At 38.4% G+C, this 16,428-nt stretch overlaps 1 protein-coding gene across 1 annotated transcript; it reads left to right on the top strand.

The window, feature by feature from the left end:
• The first annotated feature begins 2,836 nt into the window (after positions 1-2,836).
• sgk3 (serum/glucocorticoid regulated kinase family member 3) lies at positions 2,837-16,373 on the top strand. Its single transcript, XM_073488805.1, has 17 exons — positions 2,837-3,060; positions 8,797-8,979; positions 9,176-9,259; positions 9,430-9,502; positions 9,657-9,732; positions 9,940-10,015; positions 10,657-10,706; positions 10,849-10,906; positions 11,273-11,356; positions 11,454-11,585; positions 12,083-12,195; positions 12,677-12,713; positions 13,177-13,263; positions 13,571-13,666; positions 14,272-14,427; positions 14,617-14,706; positions 15,474-16,373. The coding sequence occupies exons 2-17, from the start codon at positions 8,884-8,886 to the stop codon at positions 15,642-15,644; spliced, it is 1,479 nt and encodes a 492-aa protein (XP_073344906.1). The 5' UTR covers positions 2,837-3,060; positions 8,797-8,883; the 3' UTR covers positions 15,645-16,373.
• Positions 16,374-16,428: the final 55 nt, after the last annotated feature.

The following is a 16,428-nucleotide window of genomic DNA, read 5'->3' as shown; positions in this document are numbered from 1 at the left end:
TGTTTGGCAGCTTTATAAAATCCCACATTAAACGATGTTTATCCATAGAAATCGCTGTCAGTCATCGCTCGGTTCCTCTGGGACGAAGCAGCATCTAGCTAGCACTATTCGGCTAGCCGGTGAGCTAACTTAATGTACAGTCCATAACATTACGCTCTCTCTGGAAAAGCCTTACTCGTTGTCGATAACATCTTTCTAGAGAAATGCGTCACGTTGTCCTCTTCCGTTACTCGTCTCCAAAAAGGGAATATAGCAGCATAAAAAGCCGATATTAAGCAGAAGAGACCGACACGTTACTCTTGTTACTCGCTGTCCGGGCTGTTTCTATCATAACTCTGTACTTCTATTTGGCGTTATGATTTTTGTCCAGCCCGCCGATTCTCGCGCCCAGCCCTCTGCGCAGGCGGCCTCGCCCCTGATTGGTCAGAAATGGGGCTGTGGATAGAAGAGTCGGTACTCGAACCTGATTGGGCAAAAATGAGGAGAGGCTCGCGTGCGATTGGTTAAAAGTGGGGGAGGGTTTCGTTTCATTGGTTTAAAATTTTAGGAGGCGGGTCTTATGTTAGACGACTGTACTGTCACCTTTTGCAGCAGAATGGATCTTTTCATTAAGACGGTGATGGCTCAAACTGGGCTGCAGGGGCTCTCGGAGGCCCTTGAGAGGGGTTCAGGGGGTTCCCAGCCACACAATCTCACAAGAGGCAAGCGCAATGAATCCTGTCTCCAACACTGAACCCTAACCTATAGTGCTTAGATATTATTTTGTGTTAGTTTTCATAGAAGCAGATCAACTAAACATAGAGTATAGCTTATTTTTTACCACATGCTGCACATAAGAGTACATTGTCCATTAATTACACCAATTTATGCAGTTGCTTCAAAAGGCCAATGCCTTTGAATTGACACTACTTATTGTGGTGCCTTGTAAGAGATGTAAATTATTATAATGATTCACATAATAATTGCATCATAACTGAGAAGACTGAGATTCATCTAAAACTTATTATTTACAGCATGAATGACATAATATTTCCTTTCGCTTTGACAGTCATCCTGCATATCCACAGTACATTCTGCAGCTCCTTTTAATTGTGTTTTGCTGACACCTTGTGGACAAAACTTTGGCTTCTGTTTCATTCATATAAAGGCAAAAAAACAAAAAAAAAGAACTTCTTCTAAAAATGTGTTTGGTTCACATGCTATCTTAACATTCCTGTAGATTTTATTGCTTTTATTTTATCACAACACATCTGGTTTTTATTTGCCAACGCACTGTCAGCTCTAAGCAGGTAGGTTAACTTAGGACACAGCCTTATTTTATGGGATCGTGGTGCAATGCGTCTATATGGATTTTGACTCGGCTAATACAAGACCAAGTTATAGGTTAGATATATGGTACTTTTCGTTACTCGAAATAATTAAGTATCTCATAATTCTTCGATATTATGTCATACTTGTCACGCGTAAATTCATTATTGATTTAGATCGTATGTTTACTATATCATAATTTAGACGTAGTCATAATATTGTATTTACCATTCATAGTTTTTAATCTGTTCATTTGATTTTCTTGCAGTAAAATGGACAATGGGGGGGATTTTTAGATAATAGGCATGTCCTGCCTTTCTACCTGTAGGTGACACTGTTTAACTGGTTCAATTCTCAATTTGTTGTCATTCCTGAGTGTAAAAGTAGCTGTGTGAAGCGAACCACAACACGACCGGAAGTCTGTCATTTCCTTTTAACCATGCTTATAAAACTAAAAGCACGAATTCTGCTAATCCAAAACAAATAATGATTAAGGACTGTAATCACAAAAAACATTGTATAGTATTGTAATGTATTTTTTGTTATAGTTCCTCATGTAACTGCTAGTACAAACCACAAAACTAAACTTATTCAATTTGTTAGGACTTCCATTGCGTTTAACTGAAACCTTAGGTAAAGATCAACCATTTTGCAGAGATCAGAATTAAAATTAATTTAGAAAGCCTAAGGGTCGTGGTGGTGTGTATGGTTTTTGGTAAACTAATTAATGGCACATCAGTGTGTTGGCCTATTTTTGTCAATGCACCAATACATTACAATCTCACATCAAGAGTGTTGTAATGTAGACAAGATCCTTTAAACAAGTTAATTATTACCTGATCTTGAAGTCCCGTCTTTAGATTGGCCCCATGTAATTGATCATGTATTGTTTTGAAGCCCAGATAGTGTATTATCCTACATAAATCAGTCTCATTGGTTTACCTTCAATTGAGGAGACACATACACAAGCCATTATAAGCGGAATATATACTCAAATTTTTTAAAAACGTAAGTAAAAGGAGAAATATGAGAATGTAAAATTAGATTAATAATATTGATTAATGGGTATTAATATGTTAGTAGCATATAATGACGATGCTAATTGCAACCAATGCATCATCATGCATAAGCTGATTTGACATTTTATACTGTATACAAAATCTTAATCTGCAGAGTAACTAGAGCTGCTCTTATGTCATTTTAGACAAGCAAAAAGTACAATATGTTTTTTCACTGAAATGTAGAGGTATGACATAGCATGAGAACTGTCATACTTGACTAAATGTAGATAGATAGATAGAAGATAGATAGATAGATAGATAGATAGATAGATAGATAGATATGAAAAAGAAAACCAACAATGCAATAAAATGAAAGATCAGTGAACAAACAACAAACCCAAGCAACATCCCACCACTTGGTTTCCTCTAGTGTGTGCTCTGGTTTTATTTTGAAATACAGCACCGGAAGCAGCCTCGTGTACTCTGCCTGGTGGTTGCAGTTGTGAGGTCCCGTGACAAATTTCATTGGAACTTTTTACGGCCAGGAAAGACTGATGTTTCCTGCTTCTCTCACTTGACTTTACGCTTATGGGCAGCGAGAAAACACGCTCTCAGTTTGGGGGTTTGAGGGCTTTTGTCCGAGCCGCAACTGGGGAAATTGTTCGATGTACTGACAGTTTAAATGCTGAAGAGCGAAACATCCTCACTGGACCAACGGAAGTAGATGAACCCCGAGTCCACATACTGTAAGGTACGTGATGTTCATGTAAGCGGCACCTTGTTGTCGCTGAATTAACGTTGGCTAGCTGTGGGGTAATATCCACCTAGCATACGAAACTCTAGTGTCAATGTGATAAAAACGTTGTTTTTAGGTAACAGCAGAGGGATGGCTGTTAGCTATCACACAATTTTAACTTTTTCTTTTCGAAGACAACACAAAACAGGATCTTCAACCGAAGCAAAATAACACAAATTAAGTTAAGTTAGCTACTTTGCTGTGAAGCACGGGCGAGAAAATGAGATGCTATTCAAGTGTGAGCGTTTGCTGTGTTGTTTACGGTTTGTGTTAAACACGGGGACTTGTTGGAGCAAGTCAGACCTTTCATTCCGTGTGTGTATGTGCGTGTCGGTATTTAATTTGTGTCTCTGTGTGTTCAACTCCTCCCTGCTCCGCCTCGGTTTTTTCCCCCCCTCTCCTCAGCTGGAGAAGGTAACGCTTTTTCCTGTAATACACGTGATCGGTGCTGAGATTTTAAAAAGTTGTACCGGTGTAAGTAGTACACACGCAGCCTCAGGTGAAAACCATTGTGAGCTCACCAAACGGTTCAGCCAAAATTAAACAGAAGTAGGCGAGGCCTTTTTAGTGCTGTGCTCCAGGGACATGTTGTCCACCCCCATGTAATTGGCTCTCTGAGTGTAGAAAATATGTGTCAGACCTCATAGGCTGACAAACCCAAGTGATGTTGGGTGTTGATTCTGCTGTGTGGTATGGACAGTGGCACACAACCATTTCTAAGTTGGATGATGTGTTTATGTATCGTTTTCCTCCTGTGGTGCTATTAGATAAATCATAGTTATCAACAAATTGGGCAAATGTTGACAAGAAGGATGCTTTTCTTAATAACCACTCTGTCACAATCCTTTCTGTATGTGAAAATCAGCTTACATTACATTTTGACTTGGGGAGGTTTACGGCTGGTGCCTTGATGTGACAGGTACGGCTGTCCGACTGATACTCGACTTTTGGGGCGGATGCCTATACCGATATTGGGGTTTAAAATATTCCTATATCAATATATCGGCTGGTGCACGCACCTTTCTGCAATGATTCCTAAAATGTGGCCATCAAACACTTGTGACAGAGTTATGCAACGGAGGCAGGATGTTTAACAGTTTAACAATAAACTTCTCTTGTCCAAAATTACATCAGCACACAGAAACGGTAAACTCTACTGGGTACTGGGTGTATTTTCTGCATTATAATCTTTGTAAACACAAAGTTTTCAAATTGGCGCACATTGGACAACGTACACACCGATACAATACATCTGTGATAGAGTAACATTGGGCAACTGATGTATTGGTTAGGTCCTGTAACAGGTATCTTTTAAGAATATGTTTTATCAAACACTATTTAAGAGCTCTAGTAAGTGAGAAATGTGGCGTGGGATTTCAAAAACTTAGGCTTAGCCTTGTCCATCAGGAGCATCTTACGTTTTGTGATCTAATTTTGTCAGTGCACAAGTGGTTTCAGACCTGTTTCTAAAAGGAAGTAAGCGCCACAGTTTGCAGACAGTGGATGTCTGTGAGCTGTCTGGACGGTCAGGTTGGGTTAGGAATTTGTCCAGATGCTGAGGTTGGTTGCACGTAGCAGGGTTGACTGAGTTCATGCCCCTCACACACTTCTCCAGCTGCACTTCCTCAATCAGAGATCTGTCTCTGTTGCATCATAATGAGATACCTCAAACCCGAATAATGTTGATGTCATTCAGTTGTATCGCACACAAAACAGATGTCAGGTGTATTGTCAAAGTTTTATACATTTTATGCAAATCTAAACAGATTATAATGAATTTATTTGTATTTATGTGAAAGTACCTGGTCACAAGAATGCTTATAAAGGAGAGCTGATAGATTGTCTTCCTGTGTCAGGTCTTTGTGTGGTTATCCAAAATAACCAATTCGGCTTGCATTGTTCTGCGTTTCAGTGTTTGCCAGTGGATGCATGCCTGATTGAGCTTTCACATCTGATTTACCATTGTAGGCTGACTTCTTCCTTGTTTTCTCGCTAAAATTGCTTGTCACGCTTGATACACAGCCACACACACACACACAAAAAAATATATTCAACATCCTCTTAGGATATCCACAGGCAAGGATGTGTGTTTGAGCTAAGCAGGAAGAATGCTATTTTTGATCCGCTGTAGTAGTCTGGCATATTTGTGCCTGTCAGCACAAGTTAATTCATGTTGTGGCGTGAAGGCAGGGCATGCTGGGCTCAAACTGCAGCTCGCAAATGTGCTGAACATTAATCTTTAGTCATTATGTCTCTCTAACGCTTTGTTTTCAATCCTTATAACAAACTACTATTAGTGGGTGTGGTAAGCTGCAGCATTCCATATGAAGGAGTAGCCATGTCAGCTGAAAATGCAAGTGAGTTGTACTAGATGCTGGCCACAGGTTATGTTTCCTTTGAACCAAAATATTTCAGGAATGTTAAAAAGCTGGTCTTACCCAGTGACGTACGGCGTCAGTTAACCATGAAAACATGCACAGATGTGAGGCAGCTCAGGGAAATGGCAAACCATTTTTTGTGCGTACCAGTCACAGTTCACTTCACCAGCTCTCCTTATTTAATAGCCAGGTTTTAAAAAACTAAAAGATCTGACTGTAGCTGCAACGAATATTCGATTTGTTGCCAACTATTAAATTAGTCACCAAGTATTTGGACAGTCGGATAATTGGGTTGAGAAATCTCTTTAAGAAAAGCCATCAAAATTCTCTGATTTCAGCTTCTTTAATGTTAATTTTTTTTCTGGTTTCTTTACTTTACTCAGATACTTTATGACATTTAACTCAGTATCTTTGGGTTTGGACAAAACAAGTCATTTGAGGACGTCCTCTTGGGCTTTGGGAAACACTGATCGACATTTTTCACCATTTTCTGATATTTTGTAGACCAGACAAATTGATAAATCAAGAAAATAATTGACAGTGATGAAAATCGTTTGTTGCAGCCCTACTAGAGTGGTTGGTAGAGGAGACAAGCATGGTAGTGTCAGCGAAAATGTGTCATTTACATATAGCTACTGTTGATTTTCCACAATCATGGTGCTTTCAAGATTCAGTTTTAACAAGAACTGAAAATAATCTTTGATCCATAAAACAGAAAATTCATCCAAAGTCAATTGAGAAGTTACTCAGCACTCTAGTCCAATGAAAATAATCTTTCGTTTTATTCTTAACTGCTTCAAAATAAAAGAAAGACAGTTGTGATAGAAGGAAATGTTCATGCTATTTGTGTCTTTGTGGTTTGTCTTAACAAATGTGGCAAAATGAAACTGAAAGAAAATTAAAAATAGAAACAAAAGAGAAAGAAGAGACTAGTGATGAAGAGGGCATGAAGGTCCCTCTGATTGCACACATGCATTTTAAATAGGATCCGCTCTTTTGCTGTACCCTCACCCCAACGTGAGCGGAATGAGACTTCCCTGCAGGATGCATTCAAGATCAATACGCAGGCGGAGAAAGTCGACACAAAGCAGCTTTTTCCTCGTGTTGTGAGCAAACAACTGTGAAAGTAACAACGGTTGTGGTTAGAGAGACAAAAACTACTGAACAAACTGGGCTGATGTCACTAATGTCAAACAATGGACAAGTCAGGGCAGCAGACAATGAGCTTTGTTGTTAAAGAAATAGACGTTGCGTAACTCATGGTGAAGGAAAAGAGATAAAAGAGAAACACAGTGTTTACCCTGCACATAATAGTTTTATATCATGTCATCAGGTCAGTTGAATACAGGAGTTAACCTCTGTTAAAACTGAATTCACTTATTAGATTGTTTGCAATTACTATGAACTTTGCCCTCCTTCTTTGCCTTCAGGGAACTTGGGTCCTGACCTTTCGTGACTACAAGTTGTCAGGGGAAGGAGTCTATTACACTTCAGCACTGAGCTTTATTTCTCTCTTTAAACGTTGGGGATGAACAACTCCGGGGGTCCTACTCTTAACCTATTGTGTAACTCCAGCTTCAAAGACCCCTGGAAGGTATTTAAAAATACCTTTCTACTGACCGGAACAAGGGAGAATGTCACAGACCCAGCATGTGTAAGAGAGCTGGTACATGTGTGTCAGTGAGTGTTCACATGTTAGAGCGGGTATGTGTGAGATGAATGCATGTAGGAGAGGCTGCACAGATACAGACTTGTAATTCTCATGTGTGGGAGGTTGATAGCACCATTATTAGTCATTAACCAGCAGTATACGTGTTCTGGTCATTTTTATCTATTAAAGTGTCAGATGAGAGGGAGGATGTGATGTTCCTGCTCAGAGGAAGGAGTGAGTTAACTGGCTGCCCGGAGGGAGGGAGCCCGCCTGCTGTCATGTTGCAGCTCACTGACCCCCCTGTTGTTGCCAGTGCACGCTACAATCTTTCTTCTTCAAGAATGCATAGGGATCTCTAGAAGAGGTTTTCAATCTTTAATCTTTCAAGATCTTTTTTTTTTTTCATAGATTGTTTTTTTTTTTTGCTAAATGCCCACAAGCAGCATCTTTAAATCTGTCCATTTGCACACCAAAGAAAAAACTACGTTTTTTCATTCTTGGCAAAGTGAAAAGGGCTTGACAGGTTGTCAATAGGGCTACAAACAACGTTTATTTTCATTATCTATTAATCTGCTGATTAATTGATTAACCGTTTAGTCTATAAAATTTCAAAACAATGTGAAAAATGCTCATCACAGTTTCGCAGATACCTAAGAGACACCTTCAAGTTGCTTCTCTGGTACAACCAACAGTCCAAAACCCAAATACTCTAACCCATTTACATATATGTCAAAGAAAAGCAGCAAATACATACATTTAAAGGGGCAACAATTTGTTAATGAATCACTTTTTTTTTTTGGTCACATGTGAGCGGATTGTAACGTGATGTGAAAAATAGACCTCACCCGTCTCTCTTGGTTGCCTATACAAGCCTGTGGAGGATTTGTTTAATTTACTTAATATAGCTGGTCTGTGGACTTTCTTTGTGAAAGGACTCCAGTCGGATTTGATAGTTCTCGAGTGCCTCGTCTCAGTGACTCTCTCCACTCTGCTAACAGAGCAACACTAGCTAACGTTAGTTTAGAAATGGAGTCTGCTGCGGTCTGTGTTAACAGACAACAACAGAATTTTGTTTGAGAACTTTTATCAAGCTTTTAAACATTCTTTATTGTTGTCTTAATAACTAAAAATATAAGGTGACTTAAAAAGCTGTTAAAAACCATACAAATAAAACTCCAAGTAGTTAATTGCGGCTGTGCTGCATGACGCTAATGTTAAACTGGTCTCAGTTGAGGGCCCCAGCAAATAGATATTTAGATACATTTTGTCTATTTGTACAAAAACATAACTTCAAATACGGACATTGTGGCAATTTCCTAAAGCCATGTGTGATACTTGCAGGCAACCAGCTGGTGTTGTTTTGTACACAGCTTTAAAAAAGCAGCCCGCTGTGAACCCTGCATAACTATTGAGAACATAAAGGGAAAGATTGATGGATAAACTAATGTAATGTCAGAGTCTTACAAGCACATACTCATGATCAATAGTTGTGAAGAGGCAAATAAGTAACTAAAAATCGACTCACAAAGTTGTGTTCAGAGACAGATGTTTATCATATCAGGTGTGAGCAACATGACCACTGCAGACTGAAATGTGTAGAGAGCTGAAGAAGAAGTTTCACTTCCCGATTAACTGAGTCTTGTTCTCTTTTCTCCACCACAGCAGTGACCCAGGATGGGGATGGGCCAGTTGTATACTTGAAGTCTGATTCTGAGGAAGACGCATCACTTTATGACCTTGCACCTTTGAATGCCCAAAGCTTTTAAGATGGAGGAGCAACCCAGTCTCCCCAATGTCAGCATACCCTGCCACGACGAGCAGAGGGACAAGAAGAAACGTTACACAGTGCGTGAAAAACTTCTGTTCATTGTTCAATTTGCAGTTCTGAGTAGAATCAAACCTACAGGTCGATGTTTGGTTGTCAGACACCAAACACCTATAAATGTTATTGCTGTAAAATAAAATCATATTTATTAATGATATTAGCATTTAATGCTACTACTCCTTGTGTTTACATGGACTTTCCTTGACTTTTTTGCAGGTTTATAAAGTCATGGTTAATGTTGGACAACAGGAATGGTTTGTCTTCAGGCGTTATGCAGAGTTCGATAAACTCTACAACACAGTGAGTGGTGGAACAATGTTATTTTTGATTTTACACCATAGTACCTACACATTGATTTACTGTTGTTAGTGACATGCTGTTCACATTGAAATTTAGAGAAGTTATACACTTGTGAGGTGTTTCTTAGCCTGCAACATCATTTTCTCTGCTGCTCTCATCTTTTAATGCAGTTAAGGAAACAGTTTCCATCTATGAACTTGAAAATTCCTGCCAAGAGGATATTTGGGGACAATTTTGACCCTGGTAAGTGTTCACAGTAAGCTAACATATCCTGTGTACATCAAGACAGAATCCCCCTACCCCATGATAAAAGAATAAGTGCAGTTTATTCTTGATCCATGTTGTCTTCCCCTGTGTTTGATTGTATTTTTAAACAATAAATACATCTGCCCAACAGAGTTCATCAAGCAGAGAAGAGCAGGGTTGCATGAGTTCATCAAGCGAATCGTCTCACATCCACAGCTTTGCAACCAGTAAGTGTTCTCACTGCCATTATATAACATTGCATTGGCGACTTTATTAGGATTAATGGCTTCAATGAGCTGAATACGAAAGTCTAATGAGATCAAATTTGTTTATCCATGCTTCACACTTGGCTGAATTAGATTAAGAAGATGGAGAAAGTTCTGCTTTGTTTCCTTAATTTATTAAACTGCTTTGTCCCTTTTTAAAATTCACAGACCAGATGTGAGGACTTTTCTAATGATGGACAAAATGCAAAACTTTTCTGATGCCTCTGAGGATGAAGACGACAAAGTAAGTAACTGATCAACCAATTTTGATCGATCAGATACGTTTTTTTGTTTTCCTTTTCATTACATTTTTGTTTACTTGCTGACTACATCTTTTCAGTTGATGTCTTGGATAGTCTAGATATATTGGAGCAGTAAGGTCCTTTACCTCTGTTTTTGTATGTCAAAGCTGTTGCCAGAGAAGTGTTGATTCAGCTCTGTATCTCGATGTGTAGTTTGTACTTGGTAACAAGTGATTAAATCTGCCTGGACTAAAAAAAACAAAACACAGAAAGTAAAAAAAATGCCCTCATACCCTTAGCACTTAAATCATAGCACTTATGTACTTAAGGTATCCTTGATAAATCGCAGCTGCTATGCTCAGACGAGGGCCTGAAAATTGTTTCTATTTTTTCATTCTTACTTTATCGACAGTGATATGTTGTGGTTTCTTTCTTGTGACAAATGTACTTATTGTAAGTCGCTTTGGACAAAAGCGTCTGCTAAATGTCCTAAATGTAAATGTTACGTCATTATTGTAGCACAGATAAAGAACTGAATTCTCAGATAAAAGAACTGTCCTTGCCATTTAATCAGTGTTGAGTTCTACCCTATAGTTGCATCTTGATAGCTAACCTGGATAATGTTTTCTCTGCTGTTTTCCAGAACAACTCTACCTCCAGAAACATTAACCTGGGACCCTCTGGAAACCCACAGTATGTTCACTACTCAAATGCTCTTTAAGAAAATCTAATGTTTAAGCACAAAGCAGGCTGCCTTGCTGTCTTTGCCGTTGTGTAATCACATACAGTACTTTTTTACGTTGGTGAAATTAATGTGCTAAAATTTTTATTTCAGTGCCAAGCCCACAGACTTTGACTTTCTAAAGGTCATAGGGAAGGGAAGTTTCGGGAAGGTAGGTGCATAACATAATACGGGAAAGTACAGTCAGTTTCTGTTCATCCCAGAGTGAGAATTCACACGGTTACAAACTTAATTTATGGATCAGTTTTGATAAAGTTTTGTCATCAGTTTAGTAAAAAGTTTAATTATGTACAAAGTTGTTTTACAATCCAAAAGAATTTTGTTGACTGATGTGTTTTTGTTATACTTGAGTTCTTGAATTATTTTTAGAAACGTCTTGCATGTGTCTGTGTTTACTAAGTGGGTAGCAACAAGTTTTAGTTCTGCATGTCTTGGGCCTTTCCATGTAGGAAGTGAGAGTCAGATCTGGGATTCCTCTTGTTTACACTGCTGACGCTTTCTCGTTCTTGTGATGCAGGTTTTCCTTGCAAAACGGAGACATGATGAAAAGTATTATGCGGTCAAGGTGTTACAGAAAAAGGTCATTCTCAACAGAAAAGAGGTAACTTTACTATCAAGTATGACCCTGAACCTGTCATATGTCATGTTTCGGCAAATGTGAATTATAATTCTTCTACTAACTCACTTCTCCCAATCAGCAAAAGCACATCATGGCAGAGCGCAATGTGCTGCTGAAGAATGTGAAACACCCTTTCCTGGTCGGGCTTCATTACTCCTTCCAGACCAAAGACAAGTTGTACTTCGTCTTGGATTTCGTCAACGGAGGAGAAGTGAGTTATTTCAGTTTTGTGAATAATGTGCTCACACAGAAATGAGTCACACAGTCAAGAAAAGCTGAGAAAGGCAGTAACACAGGAAATATGTAATATACAGCTTTAATAAAAAAAACCTCAGCGCTGCATTGTCACTGGTTAACACACCTCCATGTGTGAAAGTCTTATTAGAGATCACGACATTACTCAGAATGGCTCTTGACTGTGACTTGCTCTGTGGATCTTCAAGTGTGATCATCCTTTTTAAAGATGCCATGTGTGACTGACTGTGTGAGAATGACTAACAGTCTGTATTCAAGTAAATCTGCCTCCTGCCCGTCTGAATAATTTGACTACAAAGGCCAGCAACATGTGAATTAAATCAGATAAATACTTATACTTTCCAGTCAAAGTTATTGGATTTATTAGATTAAAAAGTCATTTTTATACAAATTACTTCAGTATGATTGCCATGTAATTCATTGCAGTAATTGAATGGAACATTTTGATTCCAGCTTTTCTTCCATCTTCAAAAAGAGCGGACCTTCCCAGAGCCCAGGGCAAAGTTCTACATAGCTGAAATGGCCAGTGCACTGGGATATCTGCACTCTCTCAACATTGTTTACAGGTATGTTAGAGATTTATTTAAGTTCTTAGTGTTAAGTTTCTTAGATGCTCTCAAGGACTGAACTAAAAGATGTTGTGTCAGTTAACAAAACTCAGGTATAGAGAATGTGATTTTTTTTTAACAAGTTGCCCTTTCTACACACACTTACAAATGCCATGTAGTATACAATGTATAAAATTGGAGATAAGTTAACTTGAACGAAGAAGAATTTCTAGGGTTTTAACGACATGAAGTAAGAAAAGAAAAGTACAGTCTACAATTACACACACTTTTTTTTTTAAAGCTGATACTAATAATGGTGGGAAGAATATGTATAATACAAAAATTTTTACATTTTACTTCTGGTTGCTGGTCAGTTTTTTTTTGGGACGTGAGGTCTCAGTGGGGGAATTTAGACTTATGACCTCAGTCTTTTCAAATCCTGGGTAGAACACTGTATCTTTTTTTCTAAAAGTTATTCATTTGTGTTAATTTTGTCCAGAGACTTAAAGCCAGAAAACATCCTCCTTGACCACGAAGTGAGTATTCCTGTTTTTTCAATGATATATAATAAACGATACATAACCACTATACCAGCAATTACACTGAATATACCTGGATGGCACTGCTCCTAATTTTACAATACTCACTCGAGTGGCATGAACTACAGCGCCTGAATGCTGGCTGCAGATTCATTACATAAGACCATAACATTTACAGCGCAATGTCATTTCATGTCTTTTCCGGTCATATTTGTACCACCGGTGAACAACAGTGTCATTTCCAGTTCCAGCTGGACAGAATGCGTGTGATTGGATTAGGTCCTGCTAATGATTTTTCTGCCTAGCCTTATTGAGAAAGTGAGGGAACGCTGAATGGGACTGACTGAGCTACGCCGCAGCCAACATTCCTGGGCAACAATAGAATCCTCAGTCCCCAGGGATAATGAGCTGCTTGTGTGGCACATGTTGTCTAAAACCGTCGTGTGTCCTCTCTTTAAAGGGGCATATCATTTTGACGGACTTTGGATTGTGCAAGGAGGGCATTTCCCAGACAGATACCACAAATACCTTTTGCGGAACACCTGAGGTATGTCGGCTTTGGATGTTTACACGTCTGATTACTGATAATGTTGCACCAGGTTGTTCCCACCTTTAGTGTCAAAAAGTAATAATCATTAACAGGCGTTTTGGAATAAAGTGTTGTTAATAATTTTACAAGCATGAGTCTATTCCATTTAGGGCCTGTACTGTTGTATGTGTATGTTAGTCACATTTTCCAGGGAAAAAATAGGCTTTTATTAGCAAGAATAGTAGTTGATATACATTTAGTTGGTAAATTTTAAGTCAGAGGGGAAATGTCAAAGCTAATTTTGTATTGTTATGTTTGTGTGCAGTACTTAGCTCCAGAGGTCCTAAGGAAGCAGCCATATGACAACACAGTAGATTGGTGGTGTCTGGGTTCAGTGCTGTATGAAATGCTCTTCGGCCTGGTGAGTTTTTACAATAAGCTGACTGTTCACTGGTTGTTATCCAATTTGTCTTTGGAAGTGTTGACTACTTTAACAAACAAAGCTTTTTAGTTTCAAACGCAATGTACAGTGTCAAATTTGACAATTCCCTTTAGTGCTAAATGTCAAATAGTTCAGATAATATGCAAACAAATCTTTCACTTTTTCATAAAAGCATGAAACTTGGTACACTTGTAAAGTTTGAACAAGGAATATACAGCAATAAACATGGTATAGTTTTTATCTCCACCACATACCTACCACACGCAAGGTCATATTGGGTGTCGCGTTAGCCTAATCCCCAGACTGGCAGGGCTTGCCCCTCCCTATTACCACCACGGAGGTGCCCTTGAGCAAGGCCCTTAACCCCAACTGCTCCAGTGACCTGCAGATGTGTTAATGTGATCAGGGTGTTCCTGAAAAAGAGAGCATTACTCTCAGTAAAACTCTTCTAAATATATTAAGGTTAAAAAATATATATTTGAAAAAGTGAACGATTCACCTCAAATTTGTTGCATATCTCCTGGACTAAAAGCACCACACGTCACACTCACTTGCCACTACTTCCCTTTTCTTTCATATCCTAGCCGCCATTCTACAGCAGGGACACACATGAAATGTATGACAACATCCTCCACAAGCCATTGGCGTTGCGTCCTGGTGCGTCCAGCCCAGCCTGGTCTCTCCTCCAGGGCCTGCTTGAGAAAGATGGCCAACACAGACTGGGATCAAGGGATGACTTCGTGAGTGCTTATTTTTCAATGCACTTGTCCAAATACAGACCCTATGTGCAACAGAATTTCTTTTTCTTGGGCTCCCTCTGGTGGCTGATCTGTATACATCATAACACTGCTGCTAACAACTTACAGATGTGCTTTTTTCAACTAACTTTTGAGAAATACGTAATCATGTTTTTTCTTCTGCATTTTCAGAATGAGATCAGAGCTCACAGCTTCTTCTCCTCCATCAACTGGGATGACCTTGTACAGAAGAGGATCCCTCCTCCATTTACACCCAAAGTGGTAAGTATTTAGCAGTTGTTTCTTGCCCAGTAAACAAAAGAATCAGAAGACTGTAGATTAAAATAAAGTTATATATTGTATTTCATCATATTATCACATCAGACAAAAAATGTTCTTCAAAGCAGAGTACTTTTATATGTCTGGAGGGGAACAAAAATACACTTTTACAGTTTATATTTTAGTTTATTTGTAAGGTAGTCAGACTCGCATCAACATCAACAACACCAGTGTGGGTGGCAAGGACTAAGATTTTACTGATAATAATAAGTAAAGCAAGGTTTAGCTCCTTCTCTTTAGCAGATCTCCTTGTCTGCTTTAAATTGATATTTTTGGATAGGGTGATTTTGTCTGCTCAGTAGACACAAAACAAAGTAAATAAATGTAAAAAAAAAAAAAAAGCTCATTAGACACACCGTAACCATTGAATGTAATTCATGTAAAATATACCCACACATAGTAGATTGAGCAGGTATTTCTATTTAACAGCAGATGCTATGTAATTACCATCTTTTAAAACTACTTCATAAAATGCATTTTTATAGACTTCATTTCATGTAATGTTTGGCCTTTATCTTATATATATATATATGTATTTGATTGTTTTATCCCCATAAAGCACTTTGTAAAATCAAGAAAATTGTTGTAACATTACTGTTTTATGTCCATTGTATGAAAACGCATATGCATTTTGTTTTGCATTTATTTCATGAACGCTTATATGACCCATATTTTTATTTCATTATTTCCTTCCCCCAATGTTTTCACAGAGCTCTTACGGTGATATCTCCAACTTCGATCCTGAGTTCACAGACGAGATGGTCCCCAACTCCGTGTGTTGGGCTCAAGAACATTCCATAGTCAACGCCAGTGTAATGGAGGCCGACGATGCCTTTGTGGGCTTTTCTTACGCCCCTCCTTCTGATGACTCTTTCCTATGAAACATTCCCAACGAGGTCCTGAATTGCCTTAACCACCATAACTTCTTTTGACTAAAAGGGAAGAATTTATGCCATGGATGAACTTGTTCTATGAAGCCAAAGCAAGAAGCTGAGAGGAAAAAGCACTTACAACAGATTGTGGTTGGAACAAAGTGTGCCTGAAAAGTCTTTATATTTTACCAATTTGTATTTATATAAATATATATACATACATAACAGATTATATTTTTAAGAATTAAGGATATCCATCCTCTATTAATGTTATTCCTGGTGGTTTCTAAAATGAGCCTTTATAAAGCCTTAAATTTGCCCCTCAAATGAAATCAATAACCAGTTTTCTGACAAACTTGAACAATTCACTGGACTTTACAAAAATACCATTTGACTGTCAGTTGGAAGTGTGTTTGTCCATGTAATTACTGTACAAAGGAACTCATGTATCATATTCATTTTAACTGAGCTGGAAATAGGGATTACTTGAGAGACCACTGAATACAGCATTTTGGTTTATAGGTCACCTTTGTTAAGATAAATGTCTTATATGTCTTCAGTTACCTTTCAGTTTATCTTTGCAAGTACTGAGTGAAATGTTTTTATTGGATTGTTTGTGTTTATTGTTTGCTATCCCTTGCCTTAACACATTTGCAGAAATCCACAATGCTTTGCTTCGCCTGGCAATTAAATAGGCCTGTACTCCTGCACAGTAATAAAAAATATTTTTTAAAAGTATCCTGGCAGTGTCTGTGTATTTTAAAGTACTAATGCTTTTTGAAATGTATGAAAT

This window comes from Pagrus major, chromosome 19 (assembly GCF_040436345.1).
Source record: "Pagrus major chromosome 19, Pma_NU_1.0".
Taxonomy (NCBI): Eukaryota; Metazoa; Chordata; class Actinopteri; order Spariformes; family Sparidae; genus Pagrus; species Pagrus major.
This window is presented reverse-complemented; position numbering and strand designations above follow the sequence as displayed.

Excerpts from the sequence above, each read along its gene's own strand:
- sgk3 (XM_073488805.1), top strand. The coding sequence starts at position 8,884 with ATGCCCAAAGCTTTTAAGATGGAGGAGCAACCCAGTCTCCCCAATGTC. Across the intron at positions 10,707-10,848 it reads GGACCCTCTGGAAACCCACA|TGCCAAGCCCACAGACTTTG; the intron begins GTATGTTCACTA and ends TTTTTATTTCAG. Across the intron at positions 12,196-12,676 it reads TCTCTCAACATTGTTTACAG|AGACTTAAAGCCAGAAAACA; the intron begins GTATGTTAGAGA and ends AATTTTGTCCAG.